Here is a 24,543-nt window from a genome sequence, read left to right as displayed (position 1 = left end):
TGCTCTTCCAACTGAGCCAGCCAGGCACCCCAAGAATATTTATTTTCTTAGGAGATATATGCTGAAGTATTTTGAGATAAACATCATAATAGTCACAGCTTTCAAAAGGCTCAGTGAAAGTATACACATGTCCATACGTATAAAGAACAATAAAGCAAATACAGATGGGCCATTGATAACCTGAATCTAGGTGGCAGACATATCAATGTTCTTTGTCCTAATCATTCAATTTTTTCATTATTTTCTAAGTTTTTTTATTATTAAAAAAAAAAGTAGGGGAGAGGCTAGAAGAGAACCAAAAGAAGGTAGAGTTTCAAAAGAAAGTAAGGAAAAAATACGATCTAAAAATCATTTATAAACACATATCCACACAGTCATCTGAAGAACTTTCTTCTTTATATTTAAAAAGAAAAAGGGGCACCTGGGTGGCTCAGTCTTGTTAAGCATCCAACTTCGGCTCAGATCGTGATATGACCTCAAGCCTCCCAAAGGCTCTGTGCTGACAGCTCAGAGCCTGGAGCCTGCTTCAGATTCTGTGTCTCCGTCTCTCTCTGCCCCTTCCCAAGTAGCGTGCATGCGCGCTCTCTCTCTCTCTCCCTCTCTCTCGCTCTCTCTCAAAAATAAACATTAAAAAAAATTTTTTTAAAGAAAAAAAATCCAGAGATTACTCAACCCACTATCATCTGATCAATATAAGTAAACAGATTTCAAACAAATACTTACACATTACAAATAGCAGTAGTACTACAATCTGTCAATGATTTAAGGAATGTTTGTCATTGGCAAACAGAACATTGTCTTATGATACCTCAATTGAAGTATCATAACACATTGAATCAAAATACATTCTAACATCCATTAAACTTATATAGTAAGAAATCAAGAAAAGCATTTCTTTGAAACTTCTTGAATTCAAAAATATTATCACAGTTGAAAGACAGCTAGCCGACTTTCTACGATTTACTTCTATTAGCAACAAATTTTGATTAGCCATTTATTCTAAACGCCACACAATGAATTCTTTAAATTCCTGACCTCATATTTAAATATAACAAGAAATAGACATATTTTCAGGAGAAAAGGAAAATTTGTTGAATATCAACTATGTGCCTAGTGCTTTACACAAAGTTTTTTTAACTCTAAATGATAATCTTGTGTCAGGTAAGTATTTCCAATTTGAGAGATGCACATTCTTAAAGCTCAGAAATGTTAAGTGACTTGCCTATAAATGACAGCTTATAAATGATGAGGCTGGAAACTGAATTGAGGTTGTTGGAAATCCAGGTTTGAAAGTCCATATTCTTTCTACTTGATTGGCCTTAATGGACTTAAATTAATATTTGCAGACAGAAAAGCCCATCTAAGGAAAAAGTATGTTTAAAAGAATACCTTCATATTCAAAGAGCTACATAATGTCAAAGAAAAATCAAAACTGAGAAAAAGAAAAAATACACTCTAAAATGATTGCTGGTTGTAAAAAAAAAAAAAAAAAAAATTCTTAGCAAGCCAGCTGTCTATGACATAGGACAGCTAGTACTTTCCTCACTGTACATGTAAAATTACACTCCGGTTGCCCGCTGGATGACCCCACTGCCAAAATATGCTAGCAACATAATTCACATTAAAACTCAGAGGCCAAACGCCATTTGGAAAGTGTTTTACATGTTTACTATACACATCTTCATCAAGTTCACCATTCAAAATTAATAGGCTATTTTCAACAAATATTCTTTGATCTATCATATTATTTTCTACCACTCTGAAATATTAAACTTATAAACAAGAAAATCTACTTAAATATAAACATCCCACAACTGAATATTAGAATATTAGTAGAATGTGATTTCAAATTTGTCTGTTGCATGTAAGTATGCGAAAATTACATTTCTGTAATATAACAAATTATATTCGTTCTACAGGATCACAATCCCGATACCTGTCTCTCGTATGTCTAAAGATACACACAATATATGTAGAAAAAAACATTAAAAGAGTTTTCCCATTTAAAATTAAATCCTCTTTGAACTGGATTAGTAACTAGAAAAGGGCATGAGGTAGCTTACGGAGATGTAGAAATATTCTACATTTTACCATGGGTGTTGGTTACACTGGTGTGTTTACTTGGTGAAAATTCACTTAGGATCTGTGTACTTTTTTGTATACTTTAAAATTTATAAAAAAACATTATACACACACACACATACATATTTTTTTTAATCCCCAATCTAAGTCTTCCTTCCTATATAGTAGGGATAAAAAAAGAAGTTAAATACACAAGTAATTAGGAATTTCATTTGAGAGCTATGATAGACATAAGCACTAAGGAGGAGCACACAGGAGTGGCATCTAACTCAATCTAGAAGAAGTAAAAGAAATCTTCCTGAAGATATACCTGAAAGAAATCCTGAAGGTCAGATAGGAATTAGCCAAGCAAAGAATGGGTGAAGGGAAAGACAGGAAAGGAAGAGAGATGCAAAGACAAGAGAAAAAAGCACCTTATCTGGGCGGAAGCCTAAGTTCAATAAGGGTGGATCAAAGAATTTAAGGAAGAGAGCATGGGAGGAAAGCCTAGAAAAGTAATAGGACATAAAGAATCTCACATATATGCCATGCTACAATTAAGCTTTATCCTGAAAGCAATGAGAAGACACTGAAGATCTTTCAATAGGAAAGGACATGATCAGATTTGTATTTGTACTACAAATGTCAACTATAGTGTCTGCCATGCTTGCAATCCCATTTTGTGAGAAATTAGCCCACACACTGCCCTGTGCTTTTCACCATTATGATCCTGCCCCACACCCACATGCACAAATAAACACATTGGCCAACACTAAATGGCCAAGACTGATCACATGTCCCAAGTACACAGGCTTACTAGTAGCCCATGAGAAAAAGAGCTGAGCCCAAGAGATGGTTTCTTAGAAATTCAAACCAGAAAATCCTAGGGAAAAGGAAGAAGTTAACAAACAGCTCAAGTTAAAATGCCAGCATCCAGGAGGCAAAATGTTGGCACAGGAGTAACACAGTAGTTATAAGGAGGCATAAATTGGGAATAAAGGGAAGCTGTGAGAGGAAAAACTGGAGTAGGGAGAAAAAAAGAGAAATCGTAAAAGTATCTAAGACACATTAACCACAGAGCACTAGGAGTGAAATATGTATTTTTCTGCTTTTAGTTTTATTTATTAAACTCCTGTTCTTGAGACCAAGGTGTTCAACTTTTCCTAGGTTCCCTTCTGCATGTTTCCTTTTAAAAAGCACTCCACTACTTACTGTAACTTGAGTCTCTTTGCAAATGAAAGACTCTAACTAAAAGAGCATTTTAGAACACCTAATCTGGCAGCAGTGCAGAGAATGAATTGGAGGGTAAGACAAAACAAGAGGCAGAAAAGAGAAAGCAACAAGACTGCTTAGAACACATTACAGGAGCACCAGAGACATTCCTGGTTAAAATAAAATAGAAACAACAAAAACAACAATAAATATGAAATTATCATGAGGGAGAATGTGGAGCACTTAGTGACGTTGGTAGTAAGGTACAGAGTGGACAATGATTCACAGGTTCCTGAAGACTTCTCCAGGAGAGAGTGGCGCCATTCACCAAGATAGGAAATCAAAAACAAAAATTTTTGTTGCAGTTTGTCTCCCTCTCCCCTCTCCTTTTTGGAAGAAAGAGAAGCAGAGAAGAGTTTTTATTTTGCACACATTTGAAGTGCTTGTGAAATGTGAATCCAAGAGGAGATATCCATTAGCAGTGATTCATAAGGAAAAGTTAGAGATCTATACAGCAGCTCTAAACTTAGAAATACATAGAATCGGGGGGGGGGGGGGGGGGGGGGGGCACCTGGGTGGCTCAGTCGGTTGAATGTCTGACTTCAGCTCAGGTCATGATCTCACAGTTCATGTGAGATCCCACAGTTCATGGGTTTAGTCCTACGTTGGGCTCTGTGCTGACAGTTCAGAGCCTGGAGCCTGCTTGGCATTCTGTGTCTCCCTTTCTCTCTGCCCCTCTCCCACTCACACTGTCACTGTCTCTCTCAAAAATAAACAAACATTAAAAAAAAAAAAAAAGTCAATGTTAGATTTTTAAAACATGAACCACCAGGGGTGCCTGGGTGGCTCAGTCGGTTAAGCATCCGACTTCGGCTCAGGTCATGATCTCACAGTCCATGAGTTCGAGCCCCGCATCAGGCTCTGTGCTGACAGCGGAGCCTGGAGCCTTCTTCAGATTCTTTGTCTCCCTTTCTCTAACCCTCCCCCATTCACGCTCTGTCTCTCTGTCTCAAAAATAAATAAACATTAAAAAAAATTTTTTTAAACATGAACCAAAATTTTTTGACTAATATTTATTTTAAATTAAGTTAATACAACTAAAAAATCATGCAAACTAGGAAACACTATTCTTGGTAAACCATATTTTCAAATATCCTACACTTCTCTACAAACAAAGAAGACTGAACAAACATCTACAATAGTAAAATTCAAATGATTAGAAAAGATGGGTTTATAGTACTAATTTCTACTGAGGTTTTACTTTTTAAAAAAATCTAATTTTACTCCCATTTCCCTCATAAACTAAGGCATTATTGTTAACTAAGGGAAAAAACTATTAAATCACATTAGACTGTGAACCTCACTATTGATACGTAAACCCTAATAAGATTTTTTAAAGAACTTAATCACTTGGGGCACCTGGGTGGCTCAAGTCAGTTGAGCATCTGACTTTGGCTCAGGTCACGATCTCACACAGTTCGCGAGTTCAAGCCGGGTCCAGTATCTGGCTCTATGCTAACAGCTCAGAGCCTGGAGCCTGCTTCAGATTCTATGTCACCCTCTATCTCTCTCTCTGCCACTCCCTTGCTTGTGGGCTCTCTCTCTCAAAATAAACAAACTTAAAAAAAATTAATCACTTACTTTACTAGCTTTAGACATTCAACTTCTATCTGTAATGTAAATGTTGGATTTCTGTCCTATAATCTTTTCTCCTCTCATTTATACCTTTTGCCCCCAAATCTATTACTATCAATCCAGAATTTGATAATGAGCTTAAGACACAAATCCAGCTGCCTCCTGGCCGTCAGTATCTGACAGAAATATAATCACCCAAATCCAACCTGTCACAAATTCTTTTTTGACAAAAATAAAAATCCCATTCCTCCCTTCTATCAATTCCCACTTCAGTGAAAGGCACAAGCTAGAAACCTAAATCTTCTATGAACCTTCTCCCTAATTCCAAACCCAATGAAATCACCAAGTCCTCTCTACTCCCAATACCCAAATCCAGACTCCCTATCATCATTTGCCTAATATTCCTGCCCTTAGCCTTAGACTACCCTTTAATCCACCCTCCTCACTGCAGCCAGTGACCTTTTAAAAATGCAAATCTGATCATTTCAGTCCCCGACTTTATATCCTTCAATAACTTATTTGATAAATATTATAATCACCATCAAAGCTAATGAATCACTCCGTGAAAGCTCGGAGATTCAATGAGAACTTTAGTTATATCCTTTTTTGTAGGTTCAATACAAAAGAATCACCAGGAAATTTTTTTAAATCCTGATAATTATTTACAACATACATGTAACAGCTGATACACTAAAAGAAAAGCAAATGAGACCGTTTGTAAAAGCAAAGACTAAAAATAATGTCAAGATCATAAAAAGAGAATACTATACAGCCCATGAATGTGGCATGTCCATATGTACTCTAATTGAATGAGCTCTAGGCTCTACTATCAAGTGAGGGGCAGTGAGGGGAGGTATAGAGTGTATAGTATTGCAAGCATTTGTGGTGCATTTTAAGAATATATTTGAGAATATAAATTTAAAAATCACAGGAAGGACCCACATAAAGATGGAAATAGTAGTTGCCTCTAAAAAGTAAAAACAGGTGGTTGGAGGATAAAGGGGGAAGAGAAACTTTTTGCTGCATACTCTTTAGAACCTTTTGACTTGTATATTATGTCTAGTTATTACCTGTAATTTTAATATGATTTTCTCCCGCTTCAGTTTCACACACACAAAAGAAAAAATTTTAAAGTACTAACTGCAAAAACCTCACTATATACTTCATCCCTAGGTACTGATCACTTAGTGCATCATTACGTTTCCTTCTTGAAAACTCAGGAGTTCAACTTCCACAAACAAGATTTTATTCACTATTTCACTACTGCTGAGAAGGCTGTTGGTAATGACATCAGTCAACACTGCATGATAACTGTACTTGCTCCTTGGAAAAGGAGCAGCACCAGGTAGCAGAAATTTATTACTAAATTGACATTAAAATCTTCAGAGATTAAGGAAAGCTACAAGTCTTATTTTTCCGGAAAATTCAAAAAACACGTTAAAAAAAAAAAAAAACAATCCCCTTGTGTCACTCAAAAACAAAACAAAAAATGTGTAAAAATCTTCCAGAAAGGGAAGCAAATGATACTACATGGAGACACAGTCACATCCCTTAATGTAATGTGATTTAATTCTTATAGAGGTCCCTAAATGTCAGACTGGACTACCTCACACGTTCTGCAGAAGAGACAAGATGAGAAGCAGGCTGTATGACCTTATATTAGCACACACACCCCTGCCCTGGGCCCGCACTCTTCCCTGTCCCTCCCTCCTTTGGGTATCAGTTAGTCCCCTTAGGTCCCACGGGGGGGAGGGCGGGGTGGGGGGAGTAGGGAGTACACTAGGTTAAGCAAACACCCCTCCAGGATTTAAAGGCAAAACTCTTCCAACCAAAGAAAAGGGAAAGATAACAAGGTCTGCCTGAGAGGACTGGGGGAGAGGCTGCTGTCTGATGGTGTCTACAGAGGGGCTGACACCAGATCCACTGGGAGGAGAGAGCATCAAGAACAGACTACCCGCAAGGCGAGGAGGGTAGGGTTGACGGGAAGCGAGCTGGGAGGGGTCCGCAGGCAGGGGGTGGGCTGCAAGGTCGCTCTGGGTTAGGGGGCGGCCGCGCCTGGGTGTCAGAGGAACTGTGACCGGGTCAGCTTACGGGAGGCCGTAACGGAGTCTGGAGGCTCCACGAGGAGTCCTAAGAGAGTCCGAAGGGGGTTCTAACGGGCTGTGCTGGGGATGGGGGGCCGTGACAGAACCGTCCGGGAGCTGGCGGGCCGGAGTGGTGTCTGACCAATGGAAGATACGATGGGTGGGGTCTACCGGGGACCCAGCGCAGCGATCCGGTGTCTGGGAGGCTCCTAGGCAGACCCGCTCACGGGGCGTCTCCGCTGGGGCGGGGCTGCCCCAAAGGAGCCAAAGAGCGAGACCGAGACGTGGGCCGGGCCGGGCGGCAGGGCCTCTGGGCGGCTTGGGCGGGTCTTACCTCGGGCTCCGCCGCGGTGGCCACTGCAGCCCCCTCCTCTTCGGGAAACGCCACCTCCTACCCGCGGCCCCAGGGTCAGGGCGCCGGAGACCGCAGAGGCTGAGGCCACCAAGAGTCAAACGGTTCCAGGAGGGTGGGCCCAGCTGCCTCAGGGTCCGGGAGAGCGGCCGCCGCGCATCCCCCGCCCTGTCAGAGAGACTCCGCCCGGCCCGCGAGGGCACATCCCCCGCCGCACCCCGCCCAGAGAGCACGCGTCGGACCGTCGCCTCAGCCGCTGTCGCCGCCTCTGCCGGTGCCGCGGATGCCTCCTCCGCCGCCTCTCACAGTCCTTGCGGTACCCTCAGCAGCCACCGCCAACCACCGCCGCGTCCCTCGTCCGCTCAGGCCCGCGCGCCCCCGACCCCGCGCACGCGGCCCCGCCCCGAGCGACTCCTCGGCTGCAGACGAGCAGGCGCGCGCGCACTTACCTCCCACGCCCCCTACCGCCTGCCGGAGCTGGCCAGCCTGCCGGCCCTGCCCCCGCACGTGACGCCGCCGGAGAGAACGGCTGGCGCTTGCGCGGGCACGCCCCATTCGTCCGCCCCAGGCGGCCCCGCCCAAACTTTTCTTCCTCACCTTACGGCAGAGCTCGGAACGCTGCCTCGGATTCTCACTCTACTAGAGAGGAATGTCGCAAGGTTGGGGTAGAAAACTCTGAGTTTACGACTGTAGCTCTCGCTTTCCGGCCAATACTGAGGTGCCTGAAGGTTGGTTGGGGTGGTGAGGCCCGAGGCAGGTAAGAAGCCGCCTCCCTACTTTGGTTGGTAAGGCGGTGTGTCCCGTCAGGGAGCTGCTTTGCGGCCCTAGCCGACTTAACGTGTCCTTGCCCCCTCCCCCGTTCTGGCGCAGGATTCTCAGCGCCGCCCCTCTTAGCCCCCGCCCCTTCCCACACACACGCCCTCTCCCCTCGCATTTCCCCGCCCCCGACCTCCGTTTCCTAGTCTCGCTTTCCATTCATTCCTCAGACTTTTTCACTGAGTGCTTTCTGGTGCTTTAGACTCCAGGAAGTCAGAAGCAAATGAAACCATTTCAGCTTTCTGAAGTGCTGTGTTACATGGGAGACTTTGAGAGAATCCGCAGTGGTAATAAAGTAAAATTATAATAGAAGAAAAAAAAAAGGCACAGGGTCCTCTTTGAGCATAGAAGAGGGGCCCCTGCTTGTGTGGAACGACTTGGGGAAATCTTTTCCAAGGTGACCTTTTGGCCACTCTTGTGTTAAAAGGCCAGTGAGCAGTAGCTGGTCAGAGAAACATGAGACAAGCAGAGAGAATGACGGGCACAAAAGCCAATCATAGTATTGGCTGTTAAGAGTAAAAAGAGGAATAGAATATAGCTGGTGGAAGCTATGTAGATTACCCTTTAAAAAGAAGCATCATAGTAAGATTGTGAGAAACTTAAGGGGCGAGAATGTGGGCCGCAAGAATGCTTTCTTTAAAGATGGGAGACTTAGGCATAGAAGTGGTCCACCTTGGAACCCGAAGTGGACAATTCATGGATAAGGGTGGCTGATTGATAGCTTCAGGAACACTAGTGGAACTCAACCTTGTATGCATGTTAGAATAACCTGAGAAGTTTAAAAAAAAAAAAAAATACTGTTGCTCCACCCAAGACCAATTGAATAAACCGGGACTAGGGCCCAGGCCATCAGTATTTAAAAAAAAAGTTTCTGAGGTGACTAACGCTGACGGTTGAGAACCAATAAAGGATGGGAAAGTAAGGAGGGGCAGGAAGTTGATGGTGTTGGCTCTGTAACATTAAGGTGGGAGTTATTTGATGAAAGAGTTGGGGCTGGAATGAGAAGCTTGAGCAGAGTGATGGAAGTTTTGGGTAACCACTCTGGGAAATGGGAAAAAAGATGTCATTTTTGCCTTTCCCTTCAACACAGTTACATCCCTCAATCTGAGGATGTAAAATGAAGTCCACCTCAGGGCTCTCTTTACTCTCCCTTTCCCTACCATCCAGCATTTATCAGCTGGGGATCCAACGTTAGGGCTGAATCAAGGGTATCTTTATTTATGTCCTCAAAAAAGATCAGCGCTAAGTCAATTTGAGATTCAAAGACTAACTTTACTCCCCTGGAAATTACTGCATACAGTGCCTTGCCAATTTAGAATCTTTTATTATTCATTTCATCAATCATTTAAGGAATAAGATATAAAGATAGTTAAGATATAGCCCTATTCAGGGGCACCTGGGTGGCTCAGTCGGTTGGGTGTCTGACTTCGGCTCAGGTCATGATCTCACGGTTTGTGAGTTTGACCCCCGCATCGGGCTCTGTGCTGACAGCTCAGAGCCTGGAGCCTGCTTTGGATTCTGTGCCTCCCTCTCTCTCTGCCCCTTCCCCTGCTCATGGCCTGTCCCTCCCTCTCTCTCAAAAATAAATAAACATTAAAAATTTTTAAAGATATAGCCCTATTAAGACCTCATAGTATTAGGGAAAACAAACCTTTAAAATGAATAATTCGCTTGGCAAGCAGAGAGGTCTGTATAAGGCAATGCCAAAGCCAGTGAGTGCAAGGCTACTGACTATTAACTAGGGCTAATTCAAAAACCAGTCTATCTGCCTCCAGATAAAAGACAGTTACTGTTGTCTGGTATGACTAGGGCTTAATATGGAGAGTAGGGGTGGGGCAGAGATAAAGGCGATAAAGTGGGTGTGAATAGATTATGAAGAGCCTTGAATTCCATGCTAAAGTGTTTAGATAATCTATAAGCAATTAATAGGTATAAAAAACAAAGATAAAATAACCTTTTTTACACCACAGACTTCTTTGGCAGCCTGGCCTATGAACCCTATCTCAGAATAATATTTTTAAATATATAAAATAAAATGCATAGAAATAAAATCAATTTTATTGGAAGTTTTAAAATATTCAAACAACTGTATGATGTAGTTACATATGTGCTTCTTTATGCATTAAATAATATCTGGCAGCAGGCCTAATTATGTAATTTCAAAATAGTGATGCATATAAATTATATTTTGAGATACTCATAGTAACTTCAATGTGATATTAAAATATCATATTTCTATTGGTGACAAAGACATAGGGACTGCTAATACTGCTGTGGATTATTGCCTATACTTATTGAAGAAAATGCTAAATTTCAGCTAGAGATTAGTAAAAATCCAGAATGCAATTTTTTTCCCAGTCCAAGTTCATGGAACCCTAATTCTAGCTGCATCCTGGCCCATGGACCCTAGATTTATAAAAAGCTGACTGTAATAGTTTTTTTAAACAAGAGCATGATAGATCACTTCTCTGTTTCAGAAAAATACTAGAGTAGTTTTCACTTCCCAGCCTCTCTGTGGAAGTAGGGAACTGGCTATTTTCTTCTCCTCTTATACGGTAGGGGCAGCAACCAGTACTAATTAATCCACTGTTGCCTAATAATTTGGGCCTGCAAGAGTACTGTACTTGTGCCTATGTATGTAGGAGCAGTACTAGGAAATAAATTGGGAAAGATAGGCTGGGGCTCTTTTTGTGGAAATCATTGAATGTCAAGGTGTAATTTGTACTTAATTTGGTAGATAATGGAGAGATGTTAAAATCTTTGGAGTAGAATAATGTAATTATTAGAGTTCTGTTTGAAAAATTAATCTAGAAGTAATGTGTAGGTTGGATTGTCAGAAGATAGGAATGAAGAGACTAGACCAATAAATAATCTTTAACTAAATTTTAGTATAAAGTGATCTCTAAAGGGTCTGTTAAGTTACTTTGTTTCCCCAGTGTGACTGACCAGTCTAAAGAAACATAGATTGAACTAAATTACATACCTTTCTACAGAGATGTGCTTACCAGTGTGGAGGTCCATTAGCATTTTACATGTCAAGAGGCCAGCCCATTCTTTTGTATTATAAGTGATAATGTTAGTACTTTTGATAGGCAGTGGCTTTACCACATATATAGGTTCCCAGGTGTTGCTAAGGCCTTTCTTAGTTAAATTCCATCTACACGTGTTAAATCCTACATTTCTGACTTTTTAAGGTCAAGATTTCTGTCTCCTTGTCAATCCCTTAAACCTCTTGGATGAGTAAAATGCATTAGCAAACAAGAAGGAAGTCCTTGAAGCCCAGATAACCTGTCTCATTAGAAATTGATCAATACCAAACTATGTGAAATTTACTGCCCAAATTCCACCTAGTTCCCAACTTGTGTGCTTTTTTAAATATATTCAAAAAATTAATTATGGGGTCCAAATATTACTAATCCAAATAAGTAATGTGAAGTTAACTTTCTGAACCAGATTCTCTGAGAGACTACTTTCTTCAGCATGACTAGCTATATTGATCTTGTCCGTCTAACTTTTGGAGAACATTTGGACAGCAATATGGTTTAACAGACTGAAAATCAAGTTTATGTAGAGGCTAAGGTTCATCTATCTGTCTCCTTTTTAGGGGAACCAGGAAACAGGTCTATCTGAAAGCAGAAAGAATACTGGAAATTTTTGAAGCTTTTTAAGAATTTTTATTACAAAAGATCTCAGAAATTTCCTTTCTCTGGCTTCTGATTAAGCAGCTACTACCCCTTCCACACCTTTATCTGTTATGAAAGCACCAAACACAGTCCTGATACTGAAAAAAATTGTCCCATTTACAATTATTATTTTCGAGCGTCTAGATTACAGGTTAAAAAACTTGAGGACTTCCTTCCCTTATGGCCAGTGAATAAATAAATACTCTCTCATAGTAGAGTGGTAGGTTCAAGTCCTCCATCAAAGCAATAGCTTGGAGATTTCTGACCTTAGTTGGCTCTAATTTTCTCACTACTATTTGTTGTAGCAACTTGATACTTTACATTAGCAGCTAAAATAAATAGTTGCTGGAAATGTTTAGCCCTACTTAATAGCATATAATTAAAATTTGGTTAGGTAGTTCACAAATATTTTGTATTAATTAACATTTAAAGACAAATTGCTAAGACAGAAAATTCTCTATGTGTTATTGGATCCCTTCAGATCCTGCTTTCCTATCAGCACAATACAGTAAAACATAAATTCATTATTTTTTTCATTCATTCATTATTTGTTGAACCCCTGAGTGGCTCAGTCAGTTAACCAAGCTGACTCTTGGTTTCAGCTCAGGTCATGATCTCTCAGCCTCATGGGTTCCAGCCCCAAGTCAGGCTCTGCACTAGCAGTTGTGGAGCCTGCTTGGGATTCTTTCTCTCGCTCTCTGCCCCTCCCCCACTTGCTCTGTCTCTGAGCAATATATAAAAAAACTTTTAAAAACTTTCATTGAGCCCCTACTATGTGCCAAGCACATTTTTGAAACTCATTAATTAGGAGTTTGTAATAACAATTTACCTCTTAACTATCTATGAAAAAAATACTTTACCAGGCTTTGAAATCTACAGGACAAATAAGATTAAAACCTGATGAGTTTTTCATACTCTTTCAAACTGTGTTTGCATATAGCTATTGTGTGCTGAACACAGTGGTTATTTATGAAATCAGGCAGATCATAACTTCAGCTTGATCACACCTTATTAGCTTTAATTTGTTTATACATATGATAAAATTCTGTCCACTCCTTCATAAAATGTTATCTTGCTCAAACCCCTCATTGAACCTATTGGCCTCCCTACACACTGTCTTTACAACCCCAGGTATTTCAAATTTTGCATTTGTACAAAGTCATTTCTCGGAAGATTTTAAGCAAAACACAGCTTAAGGAAAGGCTGGTGTTTACATCAAGTTTATAGTAAGGAAAAAAAATTGTAGTACAATTAGAAATGGAACTTTGAGTTAGAAACAGTAGACTGAAAATAAAATTATTTTCATGGTCAATGACATCTTAGCCATTGATAGCCATGCCTAGTAACAGAACAGTAAATAGAGAACCTTGGTGCTAGAAGAAATTCTAGAAAGTCTTCTAGTTTATCTTCCTGGCCCAAGGCAGGACCAAATGGAATTTATACTTAAAATACTTTAAAGTTAAGTATTCTGGTAGGAGAGTTAACAGGCATCATCATCATACCAAGTAGTTTTTCTACTTTGAGAGCTGAATTCCTCTATTTGTAAAATATTGATGTCAAGAGGAATATTGTTCAATTTATAAATAATTTATACAATTGAGAAATCTTCCTGTTTATAACAATTTTGTGTTTTTAGGAGTTTTTCAAAATGTATTTTACTTCTATATTTTATTCAGGAGAAACATTTATTAAATTTTCTCCAGTTTGTCAAGCACTAAAGAAACGGGGATGCATAAAATCTAATAATTTCTGCCCTCAAGAGGGATATATAAATCTTGATGGTAATTTTTACATTCTACTTTATACATATATTTAGGTTTAGGCTAGCATTAAAAGGAAACGTTTAACAGGGGGAAATTGAAACCAAGAAAAAAAGTTTGAACTTCCTTCCTGAAAATATTTCTGCTTATGCTGCCATGAAAAGCACATTTGGTCTTTGGATTTGATTCTTTTTGTGAAATTGCAAATGGAATCATACATTAGAAGTTGGACATAATCTAATTTTACATCTTTGTGTTTGAATATTTATAGAAGAGATATTAGACTTTCTCTGTTTCGTTTTTTCTTTTCTTTCCAGAGGACAGAAGAGACCAGTGAGTTGAAAGAACAGACATATTTTAGGTCAGTGTAAGAGTGGGAGATGGTATATCCTTTTTTTTCCTGAATGGAAATAGCTGTATTTATTGGTTATATGCTTATTATAAAAAGAAAGGGGAAAAATATAAAGCAAACAGTATTAAAAGGTAGAAGGAAAAAAGTGCTAAGAAGCATTAATAATTCTCTTTTTAAAACTATATTTAAACTTTGGCTATCATTCTTGATTTTTTCGTGTATATTTTTCTTGTATAAATTTTTATATAAACTTCCTTTTCGTAGCATATCATAAACATATTTCCATGTCAATACATTGGTATCTACAACTTTATTTTTTAATGACTGAAAATATTTCATTGTATGAAAATCTATTATTTAATCAGTCCTCTTTTGAACTTTCAGATTGTTTCAGTAGTTCTTTTATAAATATTGCTGTGATGAACATCCTTCATAAATTTTTGCACACATCCTTAATATTTCCCTTAAGATAAATTTCTGAAAGTGTCATACCTTCACATAGACATTTCTTAAGAATTAAAATATAATGGCAAATTACCCTTCAAAAAGGTTGCATATGTTTATATACTCCTGTCAACAATGAGAATGCTTGTTTTTCCCATGGTCTCTCAGCAATGCTAGTTATTACCTGTTTTCCTCATCTTTGCTAATTTGATAGGTAAAAAATTAAATCTTGCTTTAACTTGATTTCCTTTGATTACTAGTAAAGTGTTGAGTATCTTTTCATGCATTTATTGGCCACATAAATGTATTAAGCTCCATTTTCTTCTAATATTTTTGTTTCTTTTCTTAATATTTAAATGTTATTCCACTTAAAATATGAGTTCATATAAGGTATGAGGCGGAGATCTAACTTCTTTTTTTTTTTTTTTATCAAATGATTAACATGTTGCCTCACTGCCATTTATTAAGTAACTCAGCAAGCACGTCCCAAACTTCACTGCACAGCCAATAAGGTGTTAATAGATATTCTGTTTAAAAGGAAAAAAAAAGTGTCTCATGGTCAAATGAGTTTGGGGGAAAAAATAAGACCAAGAAAAGTTACATTTCCTTATTACAAAACTTCTAGCCTCTAATTTGATTGTGTGCATTATGAACCTCCAGTGAGGACTTTTAGGATGAAGCATTTCCCTAACTTATTTAACCATATAATCTTATTTTTTTTCTTTCAAGAAATACCTTTGAAATCTGTGGAAGTGTACTGTCCAAAATAGTAGCCAATAGCCACATGTAGATATTTAGATTTAAGTTTAATTAAAAATTAAATATTCAGTTCCACAGCCTTATGAGCCACATTTCAAGTGCTCAGTAGCCACATGTAGCAAGTGACTACTGTATTGGACATTGCCAATAAGGAACATTTCCATTATCATCAAAAGTACTATTGGACAGCACTCTTTTAGAACACAGTTCATTGAAACTGACTCCCAACCTATTGGTTTTCTACTGAACCAGCAGCTTCTTCCCTTACTTGTATCAGATTGGCTTCCATTGAATTGTAAATTTTCCCTTTAAGGTAGTTTTTATTACCTTTTATGTAATTACCTTGTTGTTTTTTACAACAAATATTCCAGTAATATACATTTTAAGGATTTCAAGATTAAGATGAAAAAGTAGTCTCTTCCTTTTGCTAAAATTAAGCCTTCGTTTAGGAATTGTTCTATACTATGAATTCAATATTAGCTTCATTTAGCTACAGAAGTCGGAAGATGTTATAAACTGTTACTGCAGGGTTTGTGTATACTGACAATACACAATTAACATCATTGCTCCACTCAGGTCGAGAGAACAATTTTCTCTGGAGTTAGCATTCACCCTTCTTCTGCCAAAGGTAAAGCACAGAGCAGAGTCATGCCCTAGCTAAATCTATCTTTGATGACTTTGTGGCCTTATAAAAAAGACAGATGTGCTTTATTTTCAAGAAATCTCTAAGGCCCATTATTACCACCCTAAATATAGGGAGCAGGGAAGACAACTCTTTTTGAGTCTGCTATATATGTCAGATGACATGCTGAGTGTTTTCACTTATGTTTTTATTTTGTGTAACAGTCTATGAGGCAGGTGTTATTATTACCTCATTTTACAGATGAGGAAAATGAGGCCCAGAAAGAGAATAAATAACTTGCCCAGATTCACACAGATAGGCAAGTGGCAAAGTAGAGCCTGGACCCAAAGCCTCCTAGCCCCAAAATGTAGAACTAAAATATATTTTGTAGAACTTTACAAATACAACTATGAGGAGGTTATTGTCTCCCCAGTTCACTCTTCAGTCTTCCTTACCATCCACCAAGGCCAAGTACATAGGTCTTCTTATTTCTGAAGGAGTTTACTATTAAGTGAAGAGGAGAAAAGACAAAACACAAAACCAAAGCAGAAAGGGGGATGTTACAAACAATGCAAACGTCTTAAGAGGACTTATTTCTCTTTTTACCCCTAATCTATATTTTCTGATTCCTTTTTTGAAATGTTTCATTCATCTGGCAAATATTTATTGTACCTCAGATGTGCCAAGCACAGTACTCCCTGTATAGAAAGGAAATATCCCTAGGAGAGTTCTAGATGGTTCTTGGTTCTTTTGCTGGATCCCCTTCTGTCTCCTTTTCCCCCACCCCATTAGTAATGGGATTGTCATCCTTTATGGTCACCCTAACTAAAACCCACAGACAATTTCCTAATGATTCTCTTTTACCCAACTGTTCTCTAATCACTTATTGAGTCTCTGTCTACAATACCTTTCCTCCTTGCCTCCCCATTTCTACCATTTCCCCTGATTTAGGCCATTTCCTCCTACTTTCACTTTCAATAAAAATCTACTTGATCTCTTCCTCCAGTTGCTCTCCCTACCAATTAATCCTATGTACTATGGCTGAATTATTAAACTTCCTAAAGCACCAGCCTTGCCATTAATGGATTCCCATTTCCTCAGTATAAATTCCAAATTCTTTCACCTGGACTTCAGTCTGTTACCATTTAGCTTCTAATAATTGCCTCTGACCTTCATCTGTACCCCTATTCCTACTTCATTCCAGCCAGACTGGAATGAGCCTCTAGGGGCACTTCCCTTGCCTCTCTTACCTTCTTAATGCCCTTCTCCATGCATCTAATTCTATATGCCTTTCAAGAGCCAGCTTTTATGCCACTTTTTCCTGGAAGTCTTTCCTGATCTCAAGTCTCCTTCCCTTTCTTAGCCAGAGGTGATTGTTCACTCTTCTGAATTCCCATACATTTTATTTCTGCCCCTTGTGGGTTTCTGATCTTATTGACTATAAGCCATCTTATACATCTTGGTATCTCCCACAACAGCTATCAGGTACTCAGTAGGTGCTTATTGAGTAAAAAGAATTGTATATTCACTATGTATTCATTATAACATAATAGGCTTATGCTCAGTCAGGGTAGGAACTATGACTATTTCATTCCCATTCTGTATTTTCAACCCCTAGCACAAAGGAAACACTCAGTAAACATTTGTTAAATGAAATACATCACAGTTATCAGTTATTGGGATATAAATTTCCTTGAGACACAATGATGTCTGGAAATACTACTTTATGTTATATTTTTTAAAATATTAGTTACCAATGTTTCTTCATTTTATATTGACAAATACTCCAGGATAAAGGTCATGTATTAATATTCTCACTTTACAGAAGAGGATACTGAGGCTTAAAGAAATTGAGTAGTTTATTTATGATCATACAGCCAATGAGTAACAGAATTGAGTCTAAAATTCAAGTCTTCAGATGCTAAGTTTAGAGTTTTTCTTCGCTAACAATGCTTTGGCCAAAGGCTCCTTTGGTTCCATTTGCTTTAGAATTGTTGGGGTTAAACTATTGCTACCATGCTGGGTGGAATAGACCTAGATCCTTGACTGACCCATTGTCTGGATGTTGGATATTTTCAAAATCAAACAGAACACTAAAACCATTTTCTGAGGGTGCCTGGGTGGCTCAGTCGGCTAAGCGTCCGACTTCAGCTCAGGTCATGATCTTACAGTTTGTGGGTTCAAGCCCCGTGTTGGGCTCTGTGCTGACACCTCAGAGCCTGGAGCCTGCTTCAGATGCCGTGTCTCCCTCTCTCTCTGCCCCTCCTCCACTTGTGCTGTTTCTGTCTCTCTCAAAAATAAATAATAAACCTTAAAAAAAAAAATTTAAGCCCTTAAAAAAAAAAGAACTATATATTCTGAAGGAAATCTTGGCCACTTATGTCACTCCTTCCAAGGTGAGATGCCTGTCTTTTCAGGAACTCTTCTCCTTGTAGGCTTCTATCCCTTGTTGGGTTGGCTATTAATATGTGGGTCTGATTTCAGTGTAGAGAGTAGGTCTCCAGGTATTTGCCAGGCAGTAAAATCTGGTACTCACCACTACATAGTATTCATTGAGAGCAGGGGGAAGAGATTGGGGGAGCTTTGCTTGATGCACAAGCAGTCATTCCATTTTCATATTAATTTACTCTTAAGTCACATCAGCAGCAAGCTGAGAACCTAGCCTCCATAGACTTGTTTTTACTAGACTGCTGTTAATTCATTTGCCATCAGACTGGATATGAAGGATCGTTATAAGAAACAACTTCATCTATCATAAGAATATTGAGGGACATTATTCATTATGATACACCTTGTCTTTTATGAAAATTGCTTGAAAAAAAACCTGCCTAACCTTAATACAAAGAATGCTTTTACCTCTCCTGAGCAATTGCTTTATTTTTACCTTACGGACATTGTGAATGTTTAACTTTATAGTCTCTGGTTAGCTGCCAAAAATCTTAGAGCCAAATTTGTGGCCCACCCATAGCAAATGTGCTCTATGCCTCATTAAACTTTGTTCCAGTCTCTAGTTTATGTCTCTCCTGAAGTTATTCTCTTTTCTCAAGAAAATCTTAAGATTTGGGGCACCTGGGTGGCTCAGTCGGTTAAACATCCAACTTCAGCTCAGGGCATGATCTTATGGTTCATGGGTTTGAGCCCTGCATCTGGCTGTGTGTTGACAGCTCAGAGCCTGGACCCTGCTTTGGATTCTGTGTCTCCTCTCTCTGCCCCTCCCCCACTTGCACTCTGTCTCTCAAAAATAAACATTTTAAAAAAACCTTTTTTTAAAGAAAAGAAAATCTTAAGATATTTTCATTCGGGGGCGCCTGGGTGGCTCAGTCGGTTGTGCGGCCGACTTCAGCTCAGGTCATGATCTCACGGTCCGTGAGTTCAAGCCCCGCGTCGGGCTCTGTGCTGACAGCTCGGAGCCTGGAGCCTGTTTCGGATTCTGTGTCTCCCTCTCTCTGACCCTCCCCCGTTCATGCTCTGTCTCTCTCTCTGTCTCAAAAATAAATAAACGTTAAAAAAAAAAAAGATATTTTCATTCGATCTTATGTTGTATATTTATATTAATATGTATGTGTATATACATATATTTCTCATAAACAGCCCTATATTGTTTCTGAAATAGTTCAGATTATTATATACTATATGCACATAAAACCATCTTTGGTGCTTCTTAATTACCTCACTTACTTTAGGGCCTTTTTTCTTGAGGGGTATATTTATTTTTTCTTACAGGTTTTTCAGACTTTTGATTACAGAAAAATGTCTGTGCCACAAAATTTTATTATTTTAGTAGTGTAATCAAATGGTAAAATACCTGGTCTGATGGCCAGAATTGATTATTAATGGCTAGAATTAATTGATTATTCTAGCCCAGTCTTTCACAGAAATGATATTATTATAATATGCTTTGTTTTATACTCTCAGTCTGCATGTGACCTTTTATTGCTTTGGATTTTTAGTGATGTTGTAATGCTGTCAGGTCAATGCACAGCAGTTAACTCTCTCTGGCTTAAATATTATGTTATCTTGCACATTTATCAGACTTCTTGTCTTTGTTAGCACCTTACCTTCGGTGATCATGAGCATATTAATCTTATCATATACTTTGTGTTGCTGTACTCTAAGTCATGCTTTTGTTTGCAAAAGATAATATGAAGAGATATTTGCTTCCAAACTTCATTTGCTTTCACTGGTGTGGAGCGCTATGTAGATGTTCTGATCATCTTACTAATACCATTTAATTAATAATATAAATGCTATTGGAACAACATTTTATGTTCTTTTAATAACTTCAAGTAAAATTATTTGGCCTTTCTGCAACTCACTGAGGCATGTAAGCAGATATATGCCCTTTTTACAGACAACAAAGCAAAGACAAAATCATTTAAATTTTGTGATAAAACTAGGGCTAGATCCAGGTCTTCTGATTCCTGTGCCTAACTACCTTTCAGTGATAAAAATTTCTAACTTATAAACATTACATAATCTTTATCTTACCCCTTGAAGTTAAAGATGAGAAATGGATGAGGAAAACTAGATCACTCATACTCAAAACCGAGCAGAATCAGGAATGATTTTCATTTGTAAAACTCATGATTTTCTGTTCTTGAAATGTTCTTTCATTTATCTTTTTTTCAAGTTTATTTATTTATTTTTGAAAGAGACAGAAAGCATAAGCAGGGAAAGGGCAGACAGAGAGAGGGAGACACAGAACCTGAAGCAGGCTCCAGGCTCTGAGCTCTTAGTGCAGGGTCCGACGCAGGGCTCAAACCCATGAACTATGAGATCATGACCTGAGCCAAAGTTAGACGCTTAACCGACTGAGCCATCCAGGCACCCCTGTAGTTCCTTTTAACTACAGCTCTAATCACTGTCACTTTCCATTATGGAATGAGGAAGCAATATTTTTATCTTATCTCAAAAATAAATGTTGAAATGGAAACTATTTCCCTTGTTAATAAGCAACATTTTTCTTCAGACTCTTTGAAAATTCACTTTAATGTAAAAATAACTTGCCATTGTTATCATGCATATTCATTAAAGGACCAAATATAGGGTTAATGCTAGGAAGTTTGATAAATGTCTGTTATAATTTTAACCAATCTCTGCATTTAAAGAGGAAGATAAAAATTCATGCTTACTGTTTCAGCATGAAAATTTTCCAAAGTTTTCATTTTAACTAATTGTTAACACACAATCCAGAAGCTAGAGTCTGTTGAATGTTTACTCTCAGGCAGGCATTATTGCTAAAAACTTTACAATTGTATTTAATCTTTAAAAAAACCTGTAAGAGTAGCTACTATTTATGATCCCGATTTTACAGCAAGGTATCATATTCAGCAGTAAATATTATCTTCTGCCTCTCCTTCAGCTACTGGAATTTCTGATCAGCCCTGGTCAGGACAAGATGGACCCTGTAGTTTTGAGTTACATGGACAGTCTACTGCGGCAATCAGATGTCTCGCTGTTGGATCCTCCAAGCTGGCTCAATGACCATATTATTGGATTTGCCTTTGAGTACTTTGCCAACAGTCAGTTTCATGACTGCTCTGACCATGTCTGCTTCATCAGTCCCGAAGTTACCCAGTTCATCAAGTGCACTAGCAACCAAGCAGAGATTGCCATGTTCCTTGAACCCCTAGACCTCCCCAACAAGAGAGTTGTATTTTTAGCCATCAATGATAATTCCAATGAGGCAGCTGGGGGAACCCATTGGAGTTTGTTGGTTTATGTCCAAGATAAAAATAGCTTTCTTCATTATGATTCCCATAGCAGAAGCAACTCAGTCCATGCAAAGCAGGTAGCAGAGAAACTGGAGGCTTTCTTGGGCAGAAAAGGAGACAAACTAGCCTTTGTGGAAGAGAGAGCCCCTGCTCAACAAAACAGCTATGACTGTGGGATGTATGTGATATGTAACACTGAGGCCTTGTGTCAGAACTTCTTTAGGCAACAGCCAGAATCACTACTGCAGCTACTCACTCCTACATACATCACAAAGAAAAGGGGGGAATGGAAAGATCTCATTGCCAGACTTGCCAAAAATTAGCTATCAAAGAATATTTGCGGCTGTTGAAGTCTCCTCTTTCTGCCCATCCCCATCTATTGGATGGCTGTAATCTCAGTGCCTGAAGGAAGATGCCTGGTATCTTATTTTTCCCTGGAAGAATGTCATCTTCTGCATTATCCACATGGATCACTTTAACCCTAACTTGAGAGCAATATGCTCTGTGAAAATGTCTTGAAGTTATGCATCAAAACCTTAAAATCACGCTGTCTGAACATTTATTATTTCCCTTTTTGTCTCCCTTATTCCTATTGGCTTATTCAAAGGAAAAGCAGTGATCTTTAAAGAAACCAAGTGTATGTCATATCCAGAAGAATGCAAGAAGAACATTATAGAAGAATCAAAAACTTATTGCACAGCCCTGCATATTTAAAGAGATCAACTGGCTAGAAGCAGGTCAAGATCTAACCTAATTCAAGATCTAAATATTCTAAGGATCAGTTATTCAGTTCTGTGATACCTCTTCCATTCTCCATGCAGAGGCTTTCCCAGCTATCTTTGTAACCTTTGCAGATATTTGATAAAGATGATGTTAGCCCATCTTCCCCCACTCTATTCCTGGAATGTTTTAAGAAAGGGGGAATCTTTAACTTCATTAAAATAAATGGCTGTTGGACCTTTTAGTTTGCTCAGTGAATGGGTTGACTTGCTACCCTGCATTGATAACAGCTTTTCTTCACCTTGTCTGTTAGCCATGCAACACTCCTTCCTTTTATATCCAAAGTTCTGTGGTTTTAAAACTCATAGCCAATAACTTCCCAAGGTTGCCTGTTATTTCTAATAAATATTGCTGCTTTCTAATAGTCATAGTTTTTCCTTTCCTCTTTATCCATAATCTGGCAGAATTGTTTTCAACCATGGTGATTTCAGGACTATTATCATATCTGAAACTTGCAAACTGAAAGTTGGCTTGTTTTTTTTTTTTACAGTTATAAGGCAGATAAAGTGAGCTTTCTCAACCCTTTCACTTAATTCAAAATGCAGACAATGTAATTTTTAAAATATGGAACCAAGAATAAAAAGAAATGCTATCCCTCCTAAATCATTGATGTGTTTTTTTCTGAGTTGTTTCAAATAATTAACAACCCGATATGTTGGGTACACACGTTAATTCTATTCCTAATGAAAACTAGATTGCAGTGCTTACGAGACTTAAAAACCAAAGATTAGTTTCAGCTGTGAAATTTATTTCACCTCCCTCCCCAACCTAACCTTGCCCCCAGCCCTCATAGCCCAAAATAATCTCACCACTCAGTAACCACAAAGGCAGTAACTCCATTCTTTTTAGTCAGGGGAGTGGGGGGAAACCACAGTGTAAGTAATACAGGTTACATAGCAGGCCCAAGTGAACATGAGTTGAAACTGAAAGTCTGAGAAAGCTACAGAAAAAGTTTCCATTTCAAGTCAGTATGTTTTGGATAAAAAGGAGACCTAATGAAGATGGGAACAGGCAAAAAAAAAAAGATTAGGAACTGGCAATCAGCCATCGAGGTGAAATAGGGAGGGAAGGGGAGTAAGAGAAGTGACATGGAATGCTGTAGCCATGATTGTAGATAAAGATAAGAAGACAATATTATTTTAGTAACTGTTGACTTAGGTATCTAGTCTAGACTATGAAAAAGGCAAATGCTCTCTGGGAAAAGTTGTTTCTATAATGCAAAGTATGTCTGTTTAAATGTCAGATTGTCTCCCTCTTATAAGTTAATACATATGAGAGCAATCTTTCCTGACTCCCTAAAAGTCATACCAGAAATAAATTACATTTTGAACTAAACTAGTAAAGTCTTAAAAAAAAAATCTAAGGTCTCCTTTTCCAAATCAATAACGTGATTGGACTGTGCTACAAGTTAGTCTTCTATAAAACTTTTGAGTATGGCATTTTTAAGTATTAGCATTATAAGTGACAGGAGACTTTAAGAGTTGACTTGTAACATTTCACTAGATACTTTAATAGCCATAGGTCATGTACTTGCTTGACCATACACCATTGATGCTATGTGATACAAAATAGGGAAAAGATCTTTTGTGGTATTGTTTCCTTTTCTCAGAGTCAAAAGAATCCAGTCTGCAAAACGCAGCTTCAAAATATTCAAAAGGAAAGCAAGATTTTTAGAACTGGATTGAGCAATTGTTACACTGAACTTCCCTGCTTTCAAATACCCTGATGTATTGCTCCAAAAGTATATTCATACTTGTCCAACCCATGTCTCCTGGAATTTAGAAAAGTTACCACTTATAAACCCAGCTATAGATGGTGGTCAAAAATAAAAAATTATCAATGGGCTTTTTTTTTTATTTGAGTATAGCTGACACATAATGTTACATTAGTTTTAGGTATACAGTGATAATAATATTAATACAGATTAATATTAATACAGATATTTAATACCGTTCAAATCATAAATATTTCTCCTCTATTGTTAGATGGCTGTTAAAGTTCCTAAACACTAGTCCTAACTGGATCAGAATAATGAAAAAACCACAAGTGGATTATATTTCTGATATAATCAGAATACCTTATTATTTTTACTATAAATTTTACTATCTCCATATTAACCATATGTTTTAATAATATATATTTCATTAAAATGACAAAGTAGAATTTCTTAGTCTTGGTTATCTACTGATACTGAAGTTTTTTTCTTCCATCACTTAAAATAGAAAAGGAGAAAATACAAAAATTTACATGCTGTGCTTATGGGAAAGAA

General features: G+C 38.3%; 2 protein-coding genes across 16 annotated transcripts in view; one reads left to right on the top strand and one right to left on the bottom strand.

The window, feature by feature from the left end:
- The window catches only part of MYO9A (myosin IXA), a 282,783-nt gene extending 274,729 nt beyond the window's left edge, over window positions 1–8,054 (bottom strand). For 10 of the 14 annotated variants that reach the window (XM_053888875.1, XM_053888883.1, XM_053888882.1 and 7 more), the window contains exon 1: window positions 7,327–7,441. The gene's annotated coding sequence lies outside the window, so the exon portion shown is untranslated. Of the gene's footprint in view, window positions 1–6,999; window positions 7,306–7,326; window positions 7,442–7,941 lie in introns of those variants that run through there. The other 4 variants (XM_053888877.1, XM_053888879.1, XM_053888876.1 and 1 more) reach the window with 4 other exon arrangements.
- Window positions 7,991–22,877, top strand: SENP8 (SUMO peptidase family member, NEDD8 specific). Of its 2 annotated transcripts, XM_019441604.2 has the most exons (3): window positions 7,991–8,101; window positions 13,921–13,964; window positions 21,143–22,877. In XM_019441604.2, exon 3 carries the CDS (start codon window positions 21,179–21,181, stop codon window positions 21,815–21,817), a length of 639 nt encoding a protein of 212 aa, XP_019297149.2. In that variant the 5' UTR covers window positions 7,991–8,101; window positions 13,921–13,964; window positions 21,143–21,178; the 3' UTR covers window positions 21,818–22,877. The 2 variants fall into 2 exon arrangements, with proteins under 2 accessions (XP_019297149.2, XP_019297148.2); XM_019441603.2 differs by lacking the exon at window positions 13,921–13,964.
- The last annotated feature ends 1,666 nt before the right edge of the window (window positions 22,878–24,543 follow it).

This window comes from Panthera pardus, unplaced genomic scaffold (assembly GCF_024362965.1).
Source record: "Panthera pardus isolate Hobbes unplaced genomic scaffold, ASM2436296v1 HiC_scaffold_24, whole genome shotgun sequence".
Classification (NCBI taxonomy): domain Eukaryota; kingdom Metazoa; phylum Chordata; class Mammalia; order Carnivora; family Felidae; genus Panthera; species Panthera pardus.
This window is presented reverse-complemented; position numbering and strand designations above follow the sequence as displayed.

What these genes read in the sequence shown, in the direction of transcription:
- SENP8 (XM_019441603.2), top strand. Translation starts at nt 21,179, where the DNA reads ATGGACCCTGTAGTTTTGAGTTACATGGACAGTCTACTGCGGCAATCA.